This window comes from Mytilus trossulus, chromosome 8 (genome assembly GCF_036588685.1).
Source record: "Mytilus trossulus isolate FHL-02 chromosome 8, PNRI_Mtr1.1.1.hap1, whole genome shotgun sequence".
Taxonomy (NCBI): domain Eukaryota; kingdom Metazoa; phylum Mollusca; class Bivalvia; order Mytilida; family Mytilidae; genus Mytilus; species Mytilus trossulus.
Window position 1 is genome coordinate 53,838,490 of NC_086380.1, and position 25,347 is coordinate 53,863,836.

At 33.0% G+C, this 25,347-nt stretch overlaps 1 protein-coding gene across 2 annotated transcripts; it reads left to right on the top strand.

Annotated features, from left to right (window-relative positions):
• The first annotated feature begins 2,388 nt into the window (after positions 1-2,388).
• On the top strand, positions 2,389-20,687 carry LOC134681142 (proline-serine-threonine phosphatase-interacting protein 2-like). Of its 2 annotated transcripts, XM_063540593.1 has the most exons (14): positions 2,389-2,546; positions 4,494-4,594; positions 5,580-5,654; positions 7,235-7,376; positions 7,987-8,049; positions 9,366-9,470; positions 9,964-10,009; positions 11,207-11,286; positions 12,329-12,427; positions 14,668-14,764; positions 17,916-18,146; positions 18,437-18,481; positions 18,881-18,972; positions 20,167-20,687. In XM_063540593.1, the coding sequence occupies exons 1-14, from the start codon at positions 2,514-2,516 to the stop codon at positions 20,305-20,307; spliced, it is 1,350 nt and encodes a 449-aa protein (XP_063396663.1). In that variant the 5' UTR covers positions 2,389-2,513; the 3' UTR covers positions 20,308-20,687. The 2 variants fall into 2 exon arrangements, with proteins under 2 accessions (XP_063396663.1, XP_063396665.1); XM_063540595.1 differs by lacking the exon at positions 18,437-18,481.
• Positions 20,688-25,347: the final 4,660 nt, after the last annotated feature.

A 25,347-nucleotide genomic window follows, 5' to 3' on the forward strand; every position in this document is an offset into this window, starting at 1 on the left:
ATCGTATGCGTTAACCCAACCCAACGTTTTGTATGCATGTTTCCAGACGAAAAGACAAGTCGAACGAATTGGTTGTGCTTGTTTCATTGAAAAAAATACAAAGAATGACCAACGCCTAACGTAAATACAAGTATCACTTTGGCTTCAAAAGGGACGAATTTTTCTTTGCAAAGAATCACTCTACGTAAACAAAACATTATCTTAAACTGACATCATCAACTTAAGATGATTGATTTCTTGATTAACAAAACATTTGTTACGTTTTGGGAACTCTTTTTTTAACAAACAATCGACATTTCGTTGGGCACTGACTGTGTCCATCTTCTTGTCGACTTGTATCTTTATTCATTGAAAGCTGCCTTCAAACATGTTCTCTAAATTATTAATTGAACCCTACTAGTTAACTATGTTGGACGTATCTTTACCATCAATTCCCTTGATAGAGGGTTGCTGCTTAAAACGACTTCTGGACTATTTCATCACGAGTTGGTTGACCGTTATGGAATATATTCGCTTTACAAATGAAAATGGAAAAGTTCCAATTGTCGTACCTACAGTCCCGTTTCCTATTTCCGAGTGACCAACCGAATTAGATCTATCATCGGGTTAGTACTAACATGATCAACATGATGGGTGCCACTTTTGTAGAAGGATCTATTTACCATTCCGAAGCTCCTGCTATTGCTCCTGGTTTTGGTGGTTTCGTGTTAATGTTGCTCAGTCTATATAGTTTTCTGTCATTGTGTTGTGTGTACTGTTTTTGCCTGTAAGTCTTTTTTTTCAAACTTTTTTTAGCCATTGCGTTTTCGGTTTAGTTTAAACATATTTATTAATAGTGGATTGGGAAACAAGTTTTGCAACTTATATAAATCCCTTTCCATTTTGCGGGTGCGAGTGCTGCCTTGTAGCGGCATTACCCTACTATTTTTCGAAATCTACAAGGGTGTCTTTAACATGCAAAGAGATATGGCACTCTCTTAACACGGGTCAGCCATTTATCGTCCCCTTCCGACGGACTATCATCGTTTCCTCAAGATCATACTCGCGAATGGTGTCAAGGGAGAGCCGAAAATTGAGTTCCTGAAATGTTCATCCCGACCGGGAATCGAACCAGGAATATTTGTGTTAGTAGTCCGATGCACTAACCACTACACCACGGTTTATCATCGACTTTAGAGGTTAAATGACTCTTTGGTATTGTTCGCTTTTCTCTTACGTTCTAACGACGTTGTCCAAATGTTGAAGAAATTCAATTTAATCATTTTATTTATTTTGGTTAAGATGTGCAAATATGAGTTATGTTAAGTAAAAATTAATTAACTCAATAAAGAATTGAATTAAACAATATGTTCTTGTTTCTATTTGCGAAAATAGTAACTTACGAAAAAAATAACTAAAATATGGTATTCAAAATTCGTCTCCCTTTCTTAATTTTCCCAAATTTATCATATTTAATCCCTTTGTTTATTATTTATTTTTTCTAATTTTTCGTGGTAAACCACATATTTCTTTACAATACAAACAAAAGACCATTGCAAGAATAAGTGCAAATGAAAACAGCAAATTATAAAAATGAAAATAAAGCAAATAGCAAAACCAGTAAAACATAAACAGGAAACATGAAGGTAAATATTACACCCGTGATTATATCGGTTAGAGGACTAAGATCTGAATAAGTTTGACTGGAACTAATATTGAGGAGTCAGATATTTTGTTTTACTCTTTGTTCCATTGTGAGCTATATTTCGTAATTCTTGGTAACCTCTCTTATGTTTTGATAGATATCATAATGTTGTGTCAAGATGCAACCGCTTTATGAGCTGGCTTTATACAATCACAAATATATCAGGTGGACTTCGGAAATGTTTTATACCTACCATAAGCATATTCCGCCATCGTTTCTAACTAAGATTTCTGTAATGATATATGTGTACCAGCTGTGAGCCATGTTAGCATATTCCCAGAAAACCAAAGATTTGTCTGTCATTGTAAGTGTCCAACAGTCTTCATTTTCTTTAATTTTGCTTTCTTCTGTATTCAGGTAAAGTAGGCCAATATTGTTGGGGTGGAGCCATTTATTTGAAAAAAAAAGGGGGGGTCTTACCCAGTAGAAAAAGGGAGGGTCGAAATATATGTCCCATTTCAAATTCATTGATCTTAAAACAAACTTCCCTGGATCTGCCAGCGTTAAGTGTGTATGTGTATCAAATTAGAAAGTGAGACAATATCACTGTTTTGTTTCAATTAAGGTGCTCCAAAGATTCCAATAAGTTAACTCGACCCCCCCCCCCCCCACACACTTTCTTTGTAAAATTACGTTTTAAAGAATCTATGATAGGGAAGACATAGTCTAGACCACTAGCTGCAGTACACTACGGAAGTATGCACTCAGCTGCATCTTAACGTAACTTACTTTATATAAACACTTTAATGTTTAACATAACCAAAGAATCTTTATCTTTGAACTTTATACAGGTTATATTTATAGATTTAAACTTCCTCATTCGATCAAAATGACAAGACTTAAATTTGTGGACGGTTTTTGGGTAAGTTAAATTTAACATATAACGATCGGTAATACGGATTTTTTACATTACTTTTGGTTTCAAATGAATGCATATATATTAATTTGTTTAAAGTATTGAATTTGATAACTATATGTATTCAACATGTTCAACTATGATAGTATATATATAGACACAGTGCAATACCTACTGGCTAGAGGTCTTAGGAATACATTCAAACCAGATTAGAAACGCTATAAGCAGACTCTTTGGGTTTCAGTAGGATTTTCTTTAAGTTTGAATGATGCAGACTAAGAGAGACCGTGCTGTTACAAATCTACATATGCTAGTACATATGTTTTCTGTTGTTCTCTTTTTTTCTTTTCCTTTAATAAACATGAATTTTATTTTATTTTTCCGTGTTTGATCTTGATTGTGCAAATGTCGGTTTCTATTCCTTTCTATACTTTAATTGACTTTGAACCGATAAAAAGATATAACTACAAGAAGTGACTACTTGTATAACTTATCTACATCCTAGTTTAACAGGAAGTTTAGTTTTATATAAATTATATAATTATAGATAGATACATGAGATATAGATTCTACCACTGTATCGAGTGTGATACGATATTTGTTCACTCGAGATACTTCAATTTTCAAATTTCAAACGCGAGACTTGCCGAGTTTTACATACTTAAAATCTAACTGTCGAGAGTGGATAAATTTCGTATTGCAAAAGATTTTATGGTGGAATCTATCTCTAATGTTTTGGTTTTTTTAATATGCAGACAAATTCAATCCTTCCTTCCGAAAGATCTTTCTATGTGACATCATCAGGCATGGTCGACTTTTTCATGAAGTTACAATACGAAAGCAATAAAAGTCAATGTCATAATCACGTTTTCGCTTTCGCGTTTTCGCGTTTTCGCTTTCACGATTTTCCGATTTCTCAATTTCTCGATTTCGCTTTCGCGATTTCACGATTTAGCGATTTCCCGATTTTCCGATTTTGCGTTTACCATGTTTGCAAAATGAAAGGATAAAACACGAAAAATCGAAAAGGTGAAATGGCCGCATCCGGCCACCATAAATCGTGTAGGGACACAGGCACTCGTCTCAGAAAAAAATCCTATTTATAAAGGTATAAAAGGCCGGGGGGAATTCTTGGACGAGTGCCTATGTGTAAGGATTAGTATAGATCAATAGAATGCTTATATAAATGAGGGCCTGCAATATAAATGAGAATATGGTTGATAAAAATGAGAATAATGGGTCAACAAATTTTGAATAGAAAAAAACAGCAAAAAGTCAGGCAAAGAATGCAGGGAATAATGGATCGGAAACATATAAGGAAAAGAAAATAATGGACAAAAACATGAAGAAAAAAGGAAAATTAACTAAAAGTTGAGGAATAACTAAATTCCTATCCTGTACCAAACCGTTATAGAAAAAAAATTGTACGGAGCAATGTAAGTGCAAACAAAACAAACAAACAAAAATTGAAAACAAACAAAAATTCTGAACACATCTCATTATTCTGTAAATACTTGATAAATAATGAGGAAAAAAATAGATCAATTATCATATTCATTGCTAGTCCTGGTCTAGATGTCTTAATATCATACATCCCCGCCGCAATTTTGCGCCTGTCCCAAGTTAGAAGCCTCTGGCCTTTGTTAGTCTTGTATGATTTTTAATTTTAGTTTCTTGTGTATAATTTGGAGTTTAGTATGACGTCCATTATCACTGTACTAGTATACATATTTTTAGAGGCCAGCTGAAGGACACCTACGGGTGCGGGAATTCTCGCTACATTGAGGACCCATTGGTCTGCCTTCGGCTGTTGTCTGCTCAATGGTCGGGTTGTTGTCACTTTGACACATTCACCATTTCCTTTCTCAATTCTATCATATAAATACACATGCTTCGAATGAGGATTATGAAAAATTTACTTATATGTTAGTTTGTTTTTGTTTTTTACAATAGGAAGCTGACTTTTTAGGAGTTCGAGGCTATGAAATTTTATGTCAACGGTTAAAATCAGGCAAAAAAATGTGTAAAGAAATAGACGAATTCTTCAAAGAAAGGTAAAGTAATTCAAAAGACAATATACTAATAACACAAGCCTGTGATGTAGTCAGATTTCCATTATGAATAACGAATTTCTTTGTTTTGGAAGACATTATATGCATGAAATAATGCAATCATTGCCTTTTAAGTTGTAGCAATGTTTCTTCACTGCTACACAATGTCTATAGAGAGCTTGACATTTGCATATTGTAAAAAAACATTGTCTATTGTTGATTATAATACATCGCCCTCTAGTTATGTAAAAAATTACTTTTTGAGTCGTTGAATTTGTGTTTCTTTTACATATAGATATAAGAAGATGTGGTATGGGTGCCAATGAGGCAACTATCCATCCAAGTCACTATTTGTATAAAGAAAACTATTATAGGTCAAAGTATGGTCATCAACATGGAGACTTGGCTCACACCGAACAGCAAGCTATAACGGATCCTAAAAATGAATGGTATAAACCCATTCTAACGGGAGAATCAACGATCTAATCTTTATAAAAAATAAAAGAAACACTTATAAACCACATTAACAGACGACAACCACTCAGCATCGGGAACCCTGACTTAGGACAGGTGCAAACAAATTAACGGGTCTAAACGTTTTGATATGTTTCAACCTTCATCTTCATCTTTACCTGAATCACTCGTATAACATCACAACATAGAAAGACAAACTATAAAATATCAATTGAAATGGCTTAATTAACTCAATCAAAAGACACATAAACACATATGTCGGTTATCAAGAACACAAATATATAAATATTGTTTTACCCAAAGACAAAGAACGATGCTTTAAACAGCAGGCAGCTCTTCATTCCAACGTCAATTTTAAGCACAGATCAAAGACTCGCACCTCATTGCAGCTTCTAGTAACTCATAGCTCCGATTAGTCGATGACACTATATTTATTTAATGACCTACGATTAGCGGGGTATTTGTACACTTTTTAAAAATGAAATAACTTATACATGCCTTTTGTTTATTTAAGAATAAAAGCAGAGCAAGCCTATTCAAAGGCTTTGTCGATTGCTGTTAAGAAAATTGGTAACCCAGAAGAGATGGGGTATGCTGCATTTTATTATGTTTGTGTTAATTATAGCATAACCGTTTGAACAGAGTTTTGAATAAAGCAAAACAATATACAAATACATGTTCTCTTGAACTGAATTTTAATGTGCGTATTGTTATTCTTTACTTTTCTACATTGGCTAGAGGTACAGGTGTAGGGTTGAGATCTCATAAACATGTTTAACCCCGCCGCAATTTTGCGCCTGTCCCAAGTCAGGAGCCTCTGGCCTTTGTTAGTCTTGTATGATTTTAAATTTTAGTTTCTTGTGTATAATTCGGAGTTTAGTATGACGTCCATTATCACTGTACTATTATGCATATTTTAGGGGCCAGCTGAAGGACACCTACGGGTGCGGGAATTCCGCTGCATTGAAGACCCATTGGTTGCCTTCGGCTGTTGTTTGCTCTATGGTCGGGTGGTTGTCGCTTTGACATATTCACCATTTCCTTTCTCAATTTTATTTTTATAGTAATTTTCTGTTATGTATCATAGAGAAAGAATAAGAGAATTATGCAAAAATGAACATAGATAAGACCGTTGGTTTTCCGCTTTGAATGGTTTTACACTAGTAAATTTTTGGAGCCCTTTATAGCTAGCTGTTCGGTGTGAGCCAATGGTCCATTTTGAAGACCGTACTTTGACCTTTAATGGTTTACTTTTATAAATTGTGACTTAGATGGAGAGTTGTCATCTTCTTACTAGTATATCTAAAGAAGAAAAAAAACTCGATAAAAAAAATTTAACACTGACACCGCATCTTCTTACTAGTATATCTAAAGAAGAAAAAAAACTCGATAAAAAAAATTTAACACTGACACCGTATTGTTGACACTGATTCGTGCTATATCTTGCAGTTCAGTTGTAAAGTAAACTAGATTTGTATCGAAAATCAGGTTAATTTTATCAATTTTGCCATTTTCTACATATGATTCGTACCCAAGGATCGAATAGCCTATAGATATATGGCCACATGGATGTCTCCAATCCGAACAAACATACGCATGTTAATGAAGAGTTTTCGTTTTGCTATTTATAAGTATGCAGCAGCGTCCGGTAAGGATAAGAACATTAAATCTGATGTGTCGTACCTTGTTTGTGAAGAGGACACAGACTGCCAACTATACAAGTTTCAAGATTTCTTGAAGGGTCTGTAGGTAACCTGTTGCAATCTTAATGTCATGTCCTTCGTCCTTGTTTTCTTATTAAAACAACCTATTGTATTTATTTGTTCTCGCCCTGAATATATATGCTATTTGCTACTGGACATGAGTTCAAGAATCACTCAATTTTTACTTAGAGTTGTATGGTATTAGCTTGACTTGTTAATGCATTGGAGATGCGGGATACGTGAAATAGTTGCATGCATATATTTTTAATTTGTTTTTAAATTTTCTTATTTTTGTTTTTATCACACTATTCTTTAGAACATTTCTGTTTAACAATATTTAATTGGTTTATAGTAATCAATTGCTACGATGCCTACTTATTGTATGGTTCATTTTGTTTTATTGTTATCATTTTAGGTATTTTATATTTGTATTATTTTTATGTGTGTTTGTGTGTATGTCTTTCAGAGATCTTGGTAAGTCGATTTTACAACTTCAACGAGAGACGGAGAAAATATCAGCTGTTCATGATTTGGCAGCCAAGCAATTTCTGGCATTAGAAAGGGAGTTAACAGAGTTCAGTGCTGATCAGAATAGTAAAAGACATGCGGTACGTCAATGTCAGATTATAATGATGTTGCTTTGTCCGGATTATTACAGATGTTATTCATTCGTTATTCTGCTTGATATAATTTATACTCGAGCGTTTTATTTTGTCAGATGTTTTTAATCTCCCGTGTCATCTTGCCTTATAGTTCCTCATGTTTGTTAATGTTTTTCTTTACTTATATAGCTAGGTCACTGGACATTGTATACAAGAGGAGTTGCTACGGTGTCACAGAAGCAGGCGTTCAAATCCCACCTAGAAAGATCAAACATTTGCTTTCAGAAACGGTCGGTCGGATGAACTGTGTATTGTCTCATTAAATACAATGAAAATAGAGAATATGCGTCTGTCTTTTCAAATCTATCTGATTTCCACTAAAAAATGAATAAGGTGACTAAATAGTCTGATTAAGAAAAGTCAATTTGGATATGAGTTTTTCTGATTGAGGTATTTGGAAAAGTGCTTTGGAAACTACTATTTCCACTAAGTTTTCATAATCGTATATTTTCATTAATCTATCTTCCTATTACAGCGGTGCGCAGGTTTATTTGTTTAAAATAAAACTGGATTGAGATTGTCAACACAATTCTATTACAGAATTATTTTTTTACAGACTGACGAAACTATAAGAAAATCAAACCAATCAAAGCAACAATCTTATAAGCATACCATATCAGTGAGTTTTTCGATTCAGACAATTGTTTTATTTATGTAATGTTTATTAGTCGTTAAGGTTACAATCAAGTAGAATCTTAGTGTAGCAATGCATGGTTTACGCTTGAGAAAGATTTACATAGATTTAGACGTTTGGCGGGAAAATTAGTGGCCGGGTCGAAAGTTATAGGGGTGATCGTAAAGGCCTCTATATGCTCCGTAAGGGTAACATATAGAGAACACCCCTATCAAGGAAATAGTGGTATCGACCACAGGTATATAATAGAATGAGAAACGGCACTCGAGGGTAAGCAAGGGCTGTTTAGCCAGTCAAGGTCGTTAAAAAATTCCATTTGTTGTTTGACTCGAGGCTGTCGGTTGGCTGTCGATGAGAGCTGTCATCCTTCAACCGAGCGTACCGTACGTCGGATATATTTTAAAAGTGCTAGAAGAGCCTTGATATTCAGAGGACACTTTCTACTGGGTACAAAGTGGACGTACACGCGTTGACAGGATTGACAAACCATTGCCAGACTGTCCCACTCGGAGGACAGGCTGTACCAGCCCACACTGTCTGGTAGTGACAGACTGTCCCACTCGGAGGACAAGTTGTAACAGACTGCACTGTCTAGTAATAACAGATTGTCCCATTCGGAGGACAAGCTGTACCAACCAGCCGCATTGTCTTATAGTGACATATCGTCCCATTAGGAGGACAGACTGTTATATTGTATAAACTTGTATATATAAGAGTTCATACTTACTTTGTATCGTCAAAGAGCCCGTGTATATATTTTTGTTCATTGTGCATAACGTAGATAGTTGTAGTTTTTAGTATTGCCGTATTGTTTGTGGAAAACTTGGATGCAAGTATTGACTGGAATAAACGTTTGGGATATAAACGCCTGTTTACACGTTACATTTATAATTACCGCAAGTGCTATTTCCTGTTTACTCATTACTTTTATAAACAAACAAAAACAAAAAAAAAAACTTATACACCACATTGAGACACTCATATTTGAGCAAACTTACTTCTATGTCAATCAAAGGCGGATCGATCCAGGGGGCCTGTCGGCCCACCTCCCCTTTTGTGGGAAAATTTTAGTTGATAGGGAATCACTGAAGCATGACTGAATTTTCCCCCTTAGGTCATTCAGTTGTCTCCCTCTTATAAAAAGTACTGGGTCCGCCAATGTCAATCGCCAAAAAATGTTGTACTCATTGAGCCAAACTAGTATACTTTAAAAACAGATCAGTCACTTTGAGTCATGAAAACCATCCGCGATAGTTCCAACTAAGATTTTCGTTTATTGCACAAGTTTATAAATTTTCCAGCTTAAAGAAAAATACACACAGAGATGTCGGGAAAAGGATAACGCCGAAGAGGCTTTCAACAATGCAAAACAAAGTGTCACTGTGAAAACCAAGGATCTAGACAAGGTGGGCATTGCTTTTCTATATTAAACATCAAACATAATTTAACTTAAGATTATAGACACATGTGCAGGACCTCTTTCAGAGCACTTCATGTCGCCCTTTTGAATTGGCGAGTGACTATTATTGCTTATATTGTAGTCTTCGGTAGTGTGTTGTTTCTATCTTTGTCAAGCTTGTTCTAAATAATTGTGCTTATTTTCGAATTTCCGAAATCTATCGATGAAATGAACTCTCTAAATTATATTTAATTGTTTCCTTTTTGTGCATTCTTGCATTAAGTAAGAAATTGCTAATTTACTGAATTTTGTTCACTAATGGGACTAATTAAAAAACTTATCTTTATTTTTTGTAATTTTGAGATGTCCTCACTGGAAATAAAACCCCTTCCTCAAATCTGTTATGTATTAATGACATCAACATATCGACGAAAGCCCTCGGCTACCAATGGGTTACAATCGAGTTGTTTGTATTAACTCATTCTTCTTTTAAACTTTAGATTGAGAAAGTCAAAGACAAAGCTATTGAAACTATGGAACAAGCAGGTAACGTCATTTCGTTTTCAGGAATACAATCTGAAAGCATTTAACCTCAATGCTCCCCGGTAACAAAAATTTGAACAAAAAGTTCATCTCAGCGTTTTCCAAAATAGCAAAATGATACTCAATGTCCTACAGTAATGTTTTTTTTTATCGCTATTGCCAAAATGTTTTAAAGCTTACGATGCACAATAAGCGAAAACAATGTACTTTGAACTTCAAAGATCATACAGATATTCCATATCAGTAAGCCTTAATGATCACATGTACAGCTATATCCTCTAAAAGTGACCTTGTGTCGCCAAACGGTAAATAAATAGTCAATTACAAAGTACGTTGGGCACCAAGAGTACACACACATACGCCATTGCAGTCCTTATTATACACACGTATGACATTGCAATATTTTAGCGATATCAATCTTACTAGCAGTTTCTGATTGATGATAAACTCATCATAGATACCAGGTTAACAAAATATATATATATATACGCCAGACGCGCATTTCCAAAAATTTCTAAAAGTTTTGCCAAATACAGCCTAGGGAAAAATATTTCTGAGGTAGAAAAACCTTAGTATAACCGGTCCCTCGTCGGATATATAAATTTCGACAATTAGTCTCTGAACTAACAAAATTTTTTTTCTTATATTCTTACGTTTAGCGGGTAATCTTCATGGTAATTTAATATAAATGCCACCTTTCTTTATGAGGATATAGGAAACCTCTTTAAAACGGTTTGACAAAAGATCCTCAGAATCATATATTTTTTTAAGGGGCTAGCTGAAGAAAGCCTCCGGGTGCGGAAATTTCTCGCTACATTGAAGACTCATTGGTGGCCTGTCGGGTTGTTGTCGTTTTGACACATTCCCCATTTCCTTTCTCAATTTTATACATTATAGAATATGAAATATATTAGAAAACAAAACCAAACTGGAAGGTAAATTCAAAACCTGACAAAAATTAAACTTAAACTATATCAACACACGTTACAAGTGGAAAACATCTGTCATATTACTGACTTAGTAAAGTTTTGCGGATAAAAATGATTGGTAAAACCTGGTTTTATATCAAGCTTCAGCCTTCCACTTATATGACATTCGTTTTTATTTATTTGTAAGCTTACGTTACTTTTAGACAAAAACATATATCTTCTTAATATATCTATTTAGTATAGAATACACAGTTCATTTGATTAATTTCAGATCAATCGTACAAGAGCAGCATAGAAACTTTAGAGAACACAAGAACGCAATGGGAAAAAGACATGGAGAACACATGTTCTGTAATTACATACTTTTTTTTCAACTTTCATTTTATCATGTTTATAATTTAAGGTACTTGAAGACGAGAAGTCTTTTTTTTTAATTGTTAACACAAATGTATTTCAAATGTATTTCAAATGCAGATTTTGATTAGTATTGAATGAATATTGAACACATGCAGTTTATGGACCTTGACGCCTAAATGATTTTTCAATTTAGGTAGATTTTGGGACATTTATCCTTGTTGCAAATAAAGAACTAATCCAAAAGCATCCTGCCATGAACCTTATATCACCACTTTTAGAAATATGTTAAAAATAACCATAATTTCGTACAACAATTAAATATCGGTTAATGTTCGTATAAATTACATGCTACCGAAACGATTATGCTTTGTGCGTAAGTTTCAGTTATCTGTCTGCAAAAGTGCAAAGAGTAAAATCACAAAATTTCTGAACTTCGAGAAAAATTAAAAAAAGGTAAGTTCTTATTCAGATGGCAAATTCGAAATCTCAATCACATCAAACGAATGGATAACAGCTGTCATATTCCTGACTTGGTACTGGCATTTTCTGATGTAGAAAATAGTGGATTAAACCTGGTTTTATAGCTAGTTTAAACTGGTTTTATAGCTATTTTCTAATGTAAAAAATGTAGCGTTTCTATGGTAATACTTATTTAAGCCCTGAATAATATTTAATCACTTCTTACTGTTCTAACTTTCCTTGACTACGGGTTTTCAATTGCTTGTGTTGATATTTTAATATTTAAATTTGTTTAAAAAAAAATTATTACTTTACACACTCCAATCCCTCCTAGTTCATCAGTCCTGTTCAGATTGGTTATTTTATATGCATTTTATCATTTGACTATAAAACAGGTTTAACCAACCATTTGTCTACATATGGCCTTTACCTAGTCGGGAATATGACCGTTATTTTCTATTCGTTTTATGTATTTGAGCTTTTTATTTAACCATTTGATAACGGACTTAGCATATTAAATGTTCCTTGGAATTCAATAATTTGTTATTTTACTTTTTATATATTTTTTTTTCTGCAGGAATTCGAACATCTTGAAGAAGCAAGAATTGAGCTTCTGAGAGAGCTAATCTGGAAGTGTACTAATATAGACTCTCAAGCATGTGTAGACCATGACCAGGTGAGAGCTTATGTTAATCAATTGATTCGAAAGCTAAATGTAATATTTTAACTGTTTTCAACACTATGTTATCTGTTTTTAGCATTTTTACATTTGTTGTTTTGCCAAAATCAACGTTTGTTAACATGTTAACGGATCTCCTATTACAGGGCGCCGAATGGGGCTCTTGTGGTTTTGAACTCGAAATTTAATTTTGACCAGACAAAAGTGACATTTGTTCAACAAAAATGAGTTCAGTTTAACAAAATTAAAATTTTGTCATACAAAATTATCTTTCAGTGGACTTTTGTGAGACGAAATTGACTTTTGTGAGGCAAAATTGACTTTTGTGAGACAAAATTGACTTTTGTGAGACAAAATTGACTTTTGTGAGACAAAATTGACTTTTGTGAGACAAAATTGACTTTAGTGAGACAAAATTGACTTTTGCGAGACAAAATTGACTTTTGTGAGACAAAATTGACTTTTGTGAGACAAAATTGACTTTTGTGAGACAAAATTTACTTTTGACAAAATTAAATTTTGTCTCACAAAACATGCAAAAACCAATTTTGTCTCATAAAAGTCAATTTTGTCTCATAAATTCGATTCTTGTCTCACACAATTGACTTTTGTGAATCAATTTCCATATCAGGTAACAAAAGTCAATTTTGTATGCAAATAAGTTTATATTTGCATACCTTTTTGACAAAATTGACTTGTGTCATGACAAAAATGAATTTTGTCTACAAAAATGAATTTTGTCTCCAAAAATGAATTTTGTCTCCAAAAATGAATTTTGTCTCCAAAAATGTATAATGTCATAAAAAAATTGAAGTTGTCATAAAACAAGTCTGTATGGCATAGTTTTTTAAGACAACAATGATTTTGTGATGACAGTTCATATTTGCATACCTTTTTGACAAAATTGACTTGTGTCATGACAAAAATGAATTTTGTCTCCAAAAATGTATAATGTCATCACAAAATTGAATTTCCCATAAAACAAGTCTGTATCACATAGTTTTGTAAGACAACAATGATTTTGTGTTGACAGAATTGAATTTTGTACAAAACCTCAAGAGTCCCATTCGGCGCCCCGTACCTATTGTCCCCTCTTAAATATTCATCATGAGTAAGGATACTTCATGGAAGGGTAATTAAAGGCAAAAGTAGTTTAACGATGCCCATATTTCATACATCTATTAAATCGTACAAACCGAAGTAAAACCCAAATCATGAGGGAATTGCATTAACTCAAGTGTGGGACAGGGTACGTTGACATGATAAGCGTCTTCAATGTCTTAGTAAATCATGCTCAGTTTAAGATGATCCGGCTTTTGAGAATCATTATCAAGGTAGCGATTTCATATCTTGTGTAAATTACTTGTGCAAGGCATGTCAATTGATGCTTGGAATTATTTTTACAATACACAAAGTGGTTAGATTTAAAATAAATTTTAATTATCTATAAGCTTGAACCTAAGAAAATGAACTAATTAAGTTCATTATTTCACGTTTATTTTTCACTTCTTTCAACATTGTGAAATGTAAATGATATAAAACAGACATAGTTTATATACATATCATACTACATCCTTTTAAACTCAGAAACAAAACAAAACAAACCGGTTTTCAATAGATCTTTTCCCTTACGTCAGTAATATACTGTAGACAACTCGGTAATCGGTCGAAAGGTTATCCATAGGCAACCAATTGAAAAATGTTCAATGACAAAACTAATTGATACCCTAGTCAATGAAGTCAGAATTATTCAATTCAACCTCTTACGTATATAAGTAATTTTTACTCTAAAACCTTTAAATTACATTCTTTTCCATTTAGTTTGACATCTCAAAGGCATACTACATGTATCATAAGATTGATTCAGCCCTAAATGTAGATCTATTAGGACGGATTCAACAATTAATGTTACTTTGCAACGATCCCATTAATCAGAACACCTACTACAAGTATCATTGTCTATCAGGTCAAAATGTTATCCGAAACCATCCGAAGACCCAATTAAATATATCGCGACCGACAGTTCAATATTTCTTTTAAGCGCCAAGTAAAGTCAACGGTGTTGTGTCTTTATTCAAACGTCCAAAGAAGGCATCGCTTAATATACCCTTATACTTTGATAAGAATTGAGAATGTGTCAAAGAGACAACAACCCGACCAAGGTGAGGTGAGCGTTAGCTCGGAATAGCGGATTTCACCTTATACAGCTATTAAATAACCGACATTTGTAATTTTAGTGTGCAGAAAATGTTCGGCAAATGTTAGAACTATGTGATATAGACAAAGAATTACATGACTTTATTGACAAAAATAAGACAGGTTCAGAGAGGCCAGGTACGTTACGACATTATGAATATCTTATTTTCACGTTTTGATATAAAGCACCTATCATTATTGTAAAATAACAGTAATTCCCTTATGTGAAAAGTTGAAAGTTTGACAAAAATCAAATTGGAACTCCCTCATACTAATTGTATTTTCTGGTATCTATGACGAGTTGATTATTTGGTCATGAACTTCTAACGTCATTTTTTCCATAGTTTTTTTCACAATTTAACTCTAAGCGTTGCAAACGAAGGTGAACAAACATTACTGAATTTACGAAGAACAGAAACTCGTTATTATATTGATGGTACCGTTTTAATGTATAAGTTGATGATTCTTTAGTGATGCTCGAGACCAATATCCAATTATCCCATTCTGTTTACAAACGTTGACGAAAAGCAATCAAAGCAGATCTAATGTATGATAAATATCATGAAATACAGTTTAAATAAATTAGAAAATTGAACCTCTTGAACCTACTACGAAACGGGAGTTCCACAGAAGTAGACCACTACAATAAAAAAAAAAGTACTTGGTGAGGTCTTAACCAATATAACTCATACAGTTATCTCCCCAAATTAAAAACAATAACTGAATTTAACGGTCGTTGGTTATTTTTTTCATCACATTTACCTTTATTGTAACATATAACATAAAATACCATCACTGTCAATTGCTTTCTTTTCTGTATAGAATTACCAAGTGAGTTTATATGTAGTTTGCTTGGAATTAATATTGCTCTCGAAATGTTTGTATCTCTCTGTTTCTCTTATAAGAACTTTGCATTCATCCATAAATTATATTTTTCTACCACTAGCAACTGTTGTTTCTTGTTCAATACTACCATACTTATGCCGTCATAGACCTAATATTGTATATACATGGTGAAGAACGAGGGTGTCGCTGCAAATTTCATTTCAAATTTACTGACTTTGTATACACCATATAAGGTCACTGACAAACATTTTGATATATTTTTACCCACTTTTAACAAAATATATATATTCATGCATTTAACGAATGATGTCTATGTCGGACAATGTGAAAACTGATAACTTTTGTAAAAGTATTGAATGATCAATCAACACGTGTCTCCGCAGAACTGAGTACTTTTTTGGGGCTAAAGAAGGTAGACTTGTTTTTCTCATTCAAGAAAAGCGAAAACCATATAAATGTTTGCTTTAATTAATTACACACCATTGTTGGTTGCTTGATGGGTTGCAATAATAAATTATTCGTTAAATTCAGAATAGAAACTGTGCAGTGACTTTAAAATACAAAATATAAGGTTGAGTTATTGTGGATTATTTTTTATGACAAATACTGTTGCAAGTGGTAGATTTAAAACAGTTCTGTGATGAAAACAGATTTAAAAAAGAAGTGCCTTTGAAATATGTAATGTGCTTTATATTAACAAACTGCATCGCTTTATACGTCAGATAAGTGTTATTTCTTACTAACATTATTGTTTCTCTCTCTTGGCATGCAACTGCAACATTTTATTGGCTGTATTATTATTTGAGATTAAAACTTGATTCAGAGATTTGACAAAAATAAAAGGTAGCCATCAAAATCACATGAGTTAATTGAGAGCTCACTGGTAAATACAAATTGTTATAAATGTTTGTGTGTACTTATATTTCGAAATTGGAATAGTGCAACCGTTTAAAGAAACAATAGTAGTCCGCTGTTCAATAGTCTTAAATCGATATATCTGCAACAAATCCTGGTCATAAATCTAAACAGAGGGAAACACGTCAATTATAAGCGGAAAATAAGGGAGCAATATAAAAACTGGGCTGTAACAAAAACAAACGCCAATATACATAGAACGGATATAACAACTACCATATTCCTGACTTAGTGCAGGACCTTTTGATAACAAAACAGCTAGTCAAACCTCTCGCTTATTTGGCAATGTTGAAAATACAGCTAAAAAGATAACATTACGTGACAGGAATACAGTTCTTACAAATACAATAATTGGGCATCTAATGTGCGTGATTTTTAATTTAGTCCTGGAATGAACCATAATTGGATTGATCAGAATAATATTGATATATCGTTTGATATTATAAAGACACGCATTAAAGACCAATATCTACAAAAATGGTCAGCAGATATGTGTGACTGTGAGAAATTAAGTGTGTATAGTAGTATAAAGTTTGATTTTTGTCTTGAAAATTATTTTGGCTAAATTAATAATAGTAACATTCTTACAAAACTAGGAAGTGGTACATTGAAACTTAATGCTGAAGTTGGTCGCTTCTCTGATATACCAAGAGAAATGCGTCTTTGTGTATGTTGTAATATGAAATGTGTTGAGAATGAATTCCATTTTTATTGGTGTGTCCAGCATATAGGGCAATTAGAATATTGTTTTTGCCACGCTATTATTGTTCATGGCCTACTATTTTTAAACTATCTTGTTTGTTGAAAGCTAATTCTAGATCTCTAACAATTAAGCTCTGTAACTATTTGAAGAGTGCATGGAAAGCTAGATCTGATATTAATGGTTAGCTACAACATGTATGTTATTATTGTATTGTTCTCAGTTACCAGTATGTTGTCACATTATGTATTTATTATGTATTGCCATAGCATTTTTTATATGCTTCTACAAATAAATTTATTCATATATTCAATAACACTCAGGTCAGAGAAATACACAAAAAAAATATATAACTTTGTATGTCACACTGTTAAATAACCCGCTACGCGCGTCATTCTGTGTGTGTGTTTTTTTATGTTATATCTTCATAGACAGAAAAAATATTACAGTCATTCCTTAAATAGAAGATTAAAATATAATGCAAACCCTTAACGATAAGACACAACACAATATCCAACCAGAATTAAAAAGTACCATCACAACAAAATACATTTATCAAACTTCTAACACGTCCAAAACACAACCAAAATGTGGCCAAGCCATTGAATTCCGTAGTATTTTTAAAATTATGGAATTAGGCATTTTAATTGTGAAAAGTAAAGTCGAATATTCTTTTTTGTATTTGCTTTGATATAATGCAGAATTTCTTCATTGAATATATTAACTTTGATTTGCAACTACTCGTAGGAACAAATACCACATACCTGATAATGAATATACAGTAAACTATTAAAGGGGAGTTAAACAATGGACATTTCGTTATTTTAGCTGAGGTCTTTTATGAAAATTATTACGCCAAAAAGGGCAGTTCTGGACACGACCAATCAAGACACAATGACAAAACCACACTCAGCAGACGCCCACCTGAACGCATTCCACAGGACTTGCCAAAACAACCAAGAGCAAGGCCCCCTCCTGCACGTCCTACAGACCAGCCAAAGCCCACGGAGAGAATAACGACAAAAGAACAATGTCTTATTTCTTTTGATGATGACATCAGTAAGTGCTATGAAGAAACAATTGTGTTGTTGATTATAAACCATTTCCTTTAGTATAGTGGCATCGAGCTAGTAGCTTTAAATAAACTCATCGAGAAAGACCATACTTGTAGATCTGAAGCTACAAATGTATTAAGCATGCTCATTTATCTTTTAATGAATTTTAGTGCACAAATTCAAAACTAAATCCAACATATCGTCTAAAAAATCGACATTTTGTTTAAAAATAGTTTTTTTAATAGAATGGATTGTTTTACTTGTTTTAATTCATAAAGTAACTGACAATTTCAGCGTCTAGTGGGTATTCAAGCATATCTGATGTAAGACCAAACAGAGGTAAGCTTTTAAATTATCAATTTTGGATGTGATGCGTCTTCTGATTGGCTGACGTCTTTGTGTTCATTAGGTCATAGACATAATTTTGTCATGTGACCGTGGCGTCATCAACGTTTTTTTCACGATTTACTCCAATTTAAAATGAAATAAAAAATTAAATTATAAGACAAAACTGTTATATATTTTCTATCTTTTCGAAATACCATAAAAAAAGAAGAAACACTTTAGAATAACACATCACTCTCAGACTTGAGGTAAAAGACAAAAAGTCATGTATATTGCTTTTTCAATATTATCTTTAAAAACCTTAGGTTAAGATATATTTACCTTAAAAAGATTTAATGTATAGATAATTGTAAATTTGTCCATGGTGAATGTAACTACTATTATTAACTTCAGGTCCGAACGTAACGGAGTCTGGGTACTCTGATGTACATGACGTCATACCAGAACGAGCACAGGGTAAAATACAACGCCCTTACACATCGAAGGTATGTAAAATAATTACAGACATAAGACTTTGTCATTAATAGGTCATTGCAGACTTGACACTCAGTCAGTAGGTAATTACAAAATAGAAGAAAGGCTGCATATACAAATATATATTTAACGGGAATTATCAGAGATGCAATCATGTTTTAACTGCACGCTAGGGAATCTAATTATACAACAAAGCTATATTAACAATAGAAAAACAAAGGATACGGGGTATTCATCCATGATATAAAATCAGTATCAGCAAAAAAATCACAAAAAAACAAAAGAACGGAACTTGTATAGCTTTTATTCATTTCAAAGTGATAACACAAACAGATAACAAGTAATAAAACTTTGAGGAACACATAGGACAAAATATGTAATGCCATATTGCATTCAATTATACAAAGTACGGTCACCATATACAAAATATGGTTTAAGTCTTGCAAAAAAATATTGAAAACAACACGTTATTAATTTCTTGCGTCCGAAGCGCTTTTCTGGATTTACCTTCATCAGGAACGCTCAAAGCAGAACATTTGAAATCCGAAGATGTATAAGTACCGAAACCGTTGAAGAGCTGTATGTCAAAAATACCTAAAATAAATAGCCAAATTCATCTAAAGCCAACTTTGCCTGAGGGAGTTGAAACCTTAGTTTCTTAATAATTTATAAATTTATAAACGGACAATTTTAGAAAAGTTTGTTTAATCATGTCAGTACCGAAATACTGACTACTGAGCTGATGATACCCTCGGGGACTGATAGTCCACCAGCAGAGGTATCAAAATACGTCATCCTTAATAATTATCAATAGGAAGAGTTTTAAAATCATTTTTATTCAGTTAAATGTTCGAGTGCAACTGGTATCGTGTCTTGGATACAGTCTAGGGAAAGCGGTTAATTCAAATGGTGCAGGATATCAAAACGTGGAAGGGAACTAAAAATCAGATTAGATCACATACAAACAGTTTTCAAGAAACTGAAAATTAAATATATACAAATGAATAAACGACAAAACGAAATTAAAGCTTTCGCAAATTTGAAACAATTATAGTTATCCTAGTATATACTACTTTACAGCTATACATACACACATGAGCATTTCCTAACTAACTAGGGACTCAGTATAGGTAAATACGTGGTGACTGATATTGTATTTTTTTAAATATTCTATTAAGATATATTCATTTTAACATATTTAATAGAGCCCTTCGGAACACAATGTTAAAGTAGGTGAAGTGGTAGAAATTGTGCGTGAAATGCCGGGGAATAGTGTTCAAATTATGAAAAATGGACGAATTGGGATAATACCCAAACAGTGTATACAGATGATGGCATATGTATAGCCAAACTTAACTTCGATCACATTTTCACCATTATGAACCAAGTGATTGCTGCAAATACCCGGATATAAAAATAAAAGCGACGCCATGATGTAATATACAGACTTCAACAATCAGTTTCAAATTATTTATGTTTAATTTCAAAATTTGTGTTTAAGTATATATATGCATTAGAATAATGTAATGTGGCAAAATTCATGCTTCGATTTTATAAAATTTATAATCGATTGTTAAGCAGCTTTCTTTAATATGCAGCATCTTGATTTTAGATTACACTTTCACATGCAGTAACAGTGTATTTTATGTAATAATGCCAGTATTATAGTATTCCTCTCTGAGTTTTCTCATGGGGAAGTCTGTTCTTAATAAATTAATTTATTTAGTCTTTGTATTTGCCTATATACCTGTATCGTTGCAATTGATTTGTCACATCGATTTCGATTATTGTTTTGTTTTATCGTTCTTATAAATAAATCAAACAGACCAACAAATAACAAACACAAGTCTTTAGATAATTCCAAATGACCCAAAGATACAAATAAACTTATCATAGATACCAGGATTAAAAAAAATATTTTTACGCCAGATGCGCGTTTCGTCTAGAAAAGACTCATCAGTGACGATCGAACCAAAAAATGTTTAGAGTACAAAGTTGAAGATCATTGAGGACCAAAAATGTTTGCAAAATAATGCTAAGGTAATCTATTCCTGAAACACTATGTTATCATTTGTCAGTAAAAACATCCATCTAAAAGAATGATCCAAGAGGACATTTCTACACTTATTTGTTTACTTTGTCTTCGTTTGGAAGTGGAATTTCATACAATCATTGACATTTAAAAAAAACACTTTACCTCAATAATTGCATTAGATGTATGTTTCAATAAAATGCGTTATTCTAATTGGCTAACGGCACATCTCACTATATTTCTTTATCAATGCATTACACAATAAAATTCTCATTCATGATGACACGAGGTCCCAAAATAAAGTGCACAGGTGAATTAATTTAAAACTTAACAAAAATCGTGTTTTCAAGATCCTAGCTAAAAATGTAATTATAAGTATTAAATGCTCCTTTTTGTAACTTAATAGGGTTGTACGGTCATGTTTAGACTTTTCATACAAAATGTACTACGGTCAACGCTTTTACACCCCAATGAAGAACTTTACAAAAAAAGCGTTTAATTCTGACTTAAAAAAAGGAACAGATTGAAATGTAAAACACTAATGATCATGGGACACTTTCTGGTTAGCAAAGTCAGCTATAAAAGGCCAAGAAAGAACCAAAATTAAAACCATTCCGAAATTAATGTATATCACAACTAACTAGTTGAAGACAAAATGTCAACAACATGGCAAGAAAAACAAACAACAGTCTTCTAAACACAATATGCAAAACTGAGGACAACTGAAGCAACATGTACCAAAAGAAAAACCTGTGATGATCTTAAGTGCTCACAATCGTTTATCATGCTACTACAATTCAATCACAATTCTAAGTTGGTTGTCTCATATAAATAAACTCATCATAGATACCAGGACTAAATTTTGTATATACGCCAGACGCGCGTTTCGTCTACAAAAGACTCATCAGTGACGCTCGAATCCAAAAATATTAAAAAAGCCAAATAAAATACGAAGTTGAAGAGCATTGAGGACCAAAGTTCCTAAAAGTTTTGCCAAATCCAGCTAAGGTTATCTATGCCTGAGGTAGAAAAGCCTTAGTATTTCAAAAATGTAAATGTAAGAACTGTGAGTACTCATAGATAAATTTCATAACTTTTTTTCTTTAAATAAAATTGAGAATGGAAATGGGGAATGTGTCAAAGAGACAACAAACCGACCATAGAAACAACAACAGAAGATCACCAACAGGTCTGCAATGTAGCAAGAAATTCCCACACCCGGAGGCGTCCTTAGCTGGTCCCTAAACAAATATATACTAGTTCAGGTAGCAATACACAGTTAGGAAAAAAACTTAAAATTGACACTCATAATTTTTAAACACCCTCTTTCCCCTCCTGTCTAACAAAGAAGGCTTTATATGTGTGTTATGCATGTATATACTTGTAGAAAGAGAATCTTCCATAGATTTGATTTCTAATGGTCATAAGGGTGAAATATAATCCCTTTTGTGTGTAACCATGGCAACAATCTGCATTTCTTAGATACAAAATATAGCAAAAAAGGGGGGTGAACATGTCAAAAAAGTCTCCAAAATTTAGGGAAAATTTCAATGAATTACAGTGATACCTTTCCTGAATCCATAGGTTTATATCTATCAAGTGGTCCAAAAAAAATCATATGTCTTCCTGCTCGTTTTTCCATAAAATTGAGTTAAAAAGATCGAGCGCAAAATCTTTGTTGATAAACACTACAATAATTTATGAACCTATGAACGGTACGGATAGGAAAATATGGACTATCAATCATTGAAATGGCCTATAAAACATGTTCAAATCAATCTAAATGTTCATATAAACCCACTAAGAAGGCTATATTAGTCTTCAATTATCTAAAAATCTATTTTATTGTACAAAAACTTTCATATTTAAAAAATTCACAGGGGCCATAATGCGAAACTAAACTTCTAACTGTGTATTGCTACCTCAGTGATAATGAACGTCATAATAAACTCCAAATTGTACACAAGAAACTAAAAATAAAAATAATACAAGACTAACAAAGGCCAGATGCTCCTGACTTCGGACAGGCTCAAAAATGCGGCGGGGTTCAACATGTTTATGAGATCTCAACCCTCCCCCTATACCTCTAGCCAATGTATAAAAGTAAACGCATAGCAATACGCACATTAAAATTCAGTTCAAGAGAATTCCTAGTCTGGTGTCAGAAGATGTAACCAAAGAAAAATAAACAAAATGACAATCAAACAAAGATAACAACAGACTACTAGCAGTTAACTGACATGCCAGCTCCTGACTTCAATTAAACAGATTGAAAGATTATGATTTCATCATATAAATATCAGGCACTATCCTTCCCTTTAGGGGTTTAGTATCATACCATCATAACATATATGAGAAGAACATAACCCGTGCCATGCCAACAACTGGTTTTTGAATAAATGTGTTTAGTTCCGATGCAAAGACCCTATATGTGAATCAATATTAACGCCAAAATATGCAATAGTTTCTGAGGTGAATACTTACATGTTTGTGCTTTATAAAGAATATTTCCATAAAAAATGGATGTGAAATACCTGAACGTATAAAAATTCTGCATGTTGAGCTATATTTACGAATAATGTCCTTATATGGCCGATAATAAAAAAAAGATTTTTTAGTAAATGTTTTAACTAGTTTGTGATATCGAAACCCCTGGTGTAATAATTTTTCAGTAATACATAAATTTCTTTCGTTAAATCTAAAACAGTGTTACATACACGAGCGTATCGTACAAGTTGAGATATATAAACACCGTAAGATGGTGACAAGGGAGCGTCACCATCTAAAAATGTATAATTAACGATAGGAAATGAAAAATCATCTCAATTATCATAAATTTTAGTATCAAGTTTTCCGTTAGTGATATAGATATCAAGATTGAGGAACGGGCAGTGGTCATTGTTAGTATTAGCTTTTTTTAAAGTAAGCTAATATAAAAAAGAAGATGTGGTATGATTGCCAATGAGACAACTATACACAAAAGACCAAAATGCCACAAACATTAACAACTATAGGTCACCGTACGGCCTTCAACAATGAGCAAAGCCCATACCGCATAGTCAGCTATAAAAGGCCCCGATCGATAAGACAATGTTAAACAATTCAAACGAGAAAACTAACGGCCTTATTTATGTAAAAAAAAATGAACGAAAGACAAATATGTAACACATAAACAAACGACAACCACAGAATTACAGGCTCCTGATTTGGGACAGGCACATACATAATTATAAATAATGTGGCGGGGTTAAACATGTTAGCGGGATCCCAACCCTCCCCCTAATCTAGCTGGGACAGTTGTATAACAGTACAACATAAGAACGAACTATAAAAATCAGTTGAAAAAGGCTTAACTCATCAGATAGACAAAAAATACAAGTGGACGTGGCAGGGTACTTATACATCGCGACACAAAAAGACACAATGAACAGATCTGAGAGTACTCGCAGTTATCTGACAGCTAGTTCAAAGCCACTAACAACTAATAAAAAATCATGCCTCTAAGACTAAACACTCAATCCGTACACATCCAACATACAATGGATTCAGTGTAAAGACGTCATAAACAGCCAGAGAAGAACATGACCGTGTCCAATGCCAAGTTACAGGTATCGACAGATTGTAGATCCATGAACATCTATATGATGAATATAACATACTAGTAATATTTAGTTAGCTTTTAATCTACTGATAACAAAATCAATATTTATACCAATAAAAACAATATTCAATGATCGTATTACAGTGTTGAATAGGTAACCTTTAAGTTTTAGAATAAGTTTATTTAAAGGAGCAACAAGTTTACATGGATCATTTCTAAATTTCCGGGCACGGTTAACAACATTTCCGAAAAAATGAGGATGTGCTATCCCGTTTGAAATAAGTTTTCTACAGGTACAACCGAACTTCAAAACCAAATCTTTATATCTATGGAAAAATTTAGTAAAGGTTTTAAGTAATTTATGGTAACGATATCCCTGGTTTAATAATTTACCAGTAATGCATAGGTTGCGTTCGTTAAAATCAAAAACGTCACAACAGACAAAGGCATAGCGAACAAGTTGTGAAATATAAACACCGTAAGATGGTGCCAAAGGAACATCACCATCTAAAAATGGAAAATTAACAACAGGGAACGAAAAATCGTCTCTCTTGTCGTAAATTTTAGTGACTGTGTAGTTTCCCCGTTTAAAACCGAAATAGCTAAATCCAGGAAAGGACAGTTATTACCGAATACATTTGATTTATTTAAAGTAAGTTGAACTGTTCCATAGGGTAAATTTCATGTAAATGTAAATGTGTTTGACCCAAAAAAATTGTATCTATCAAATAATAAAGTCGTCGTTATTGAGAC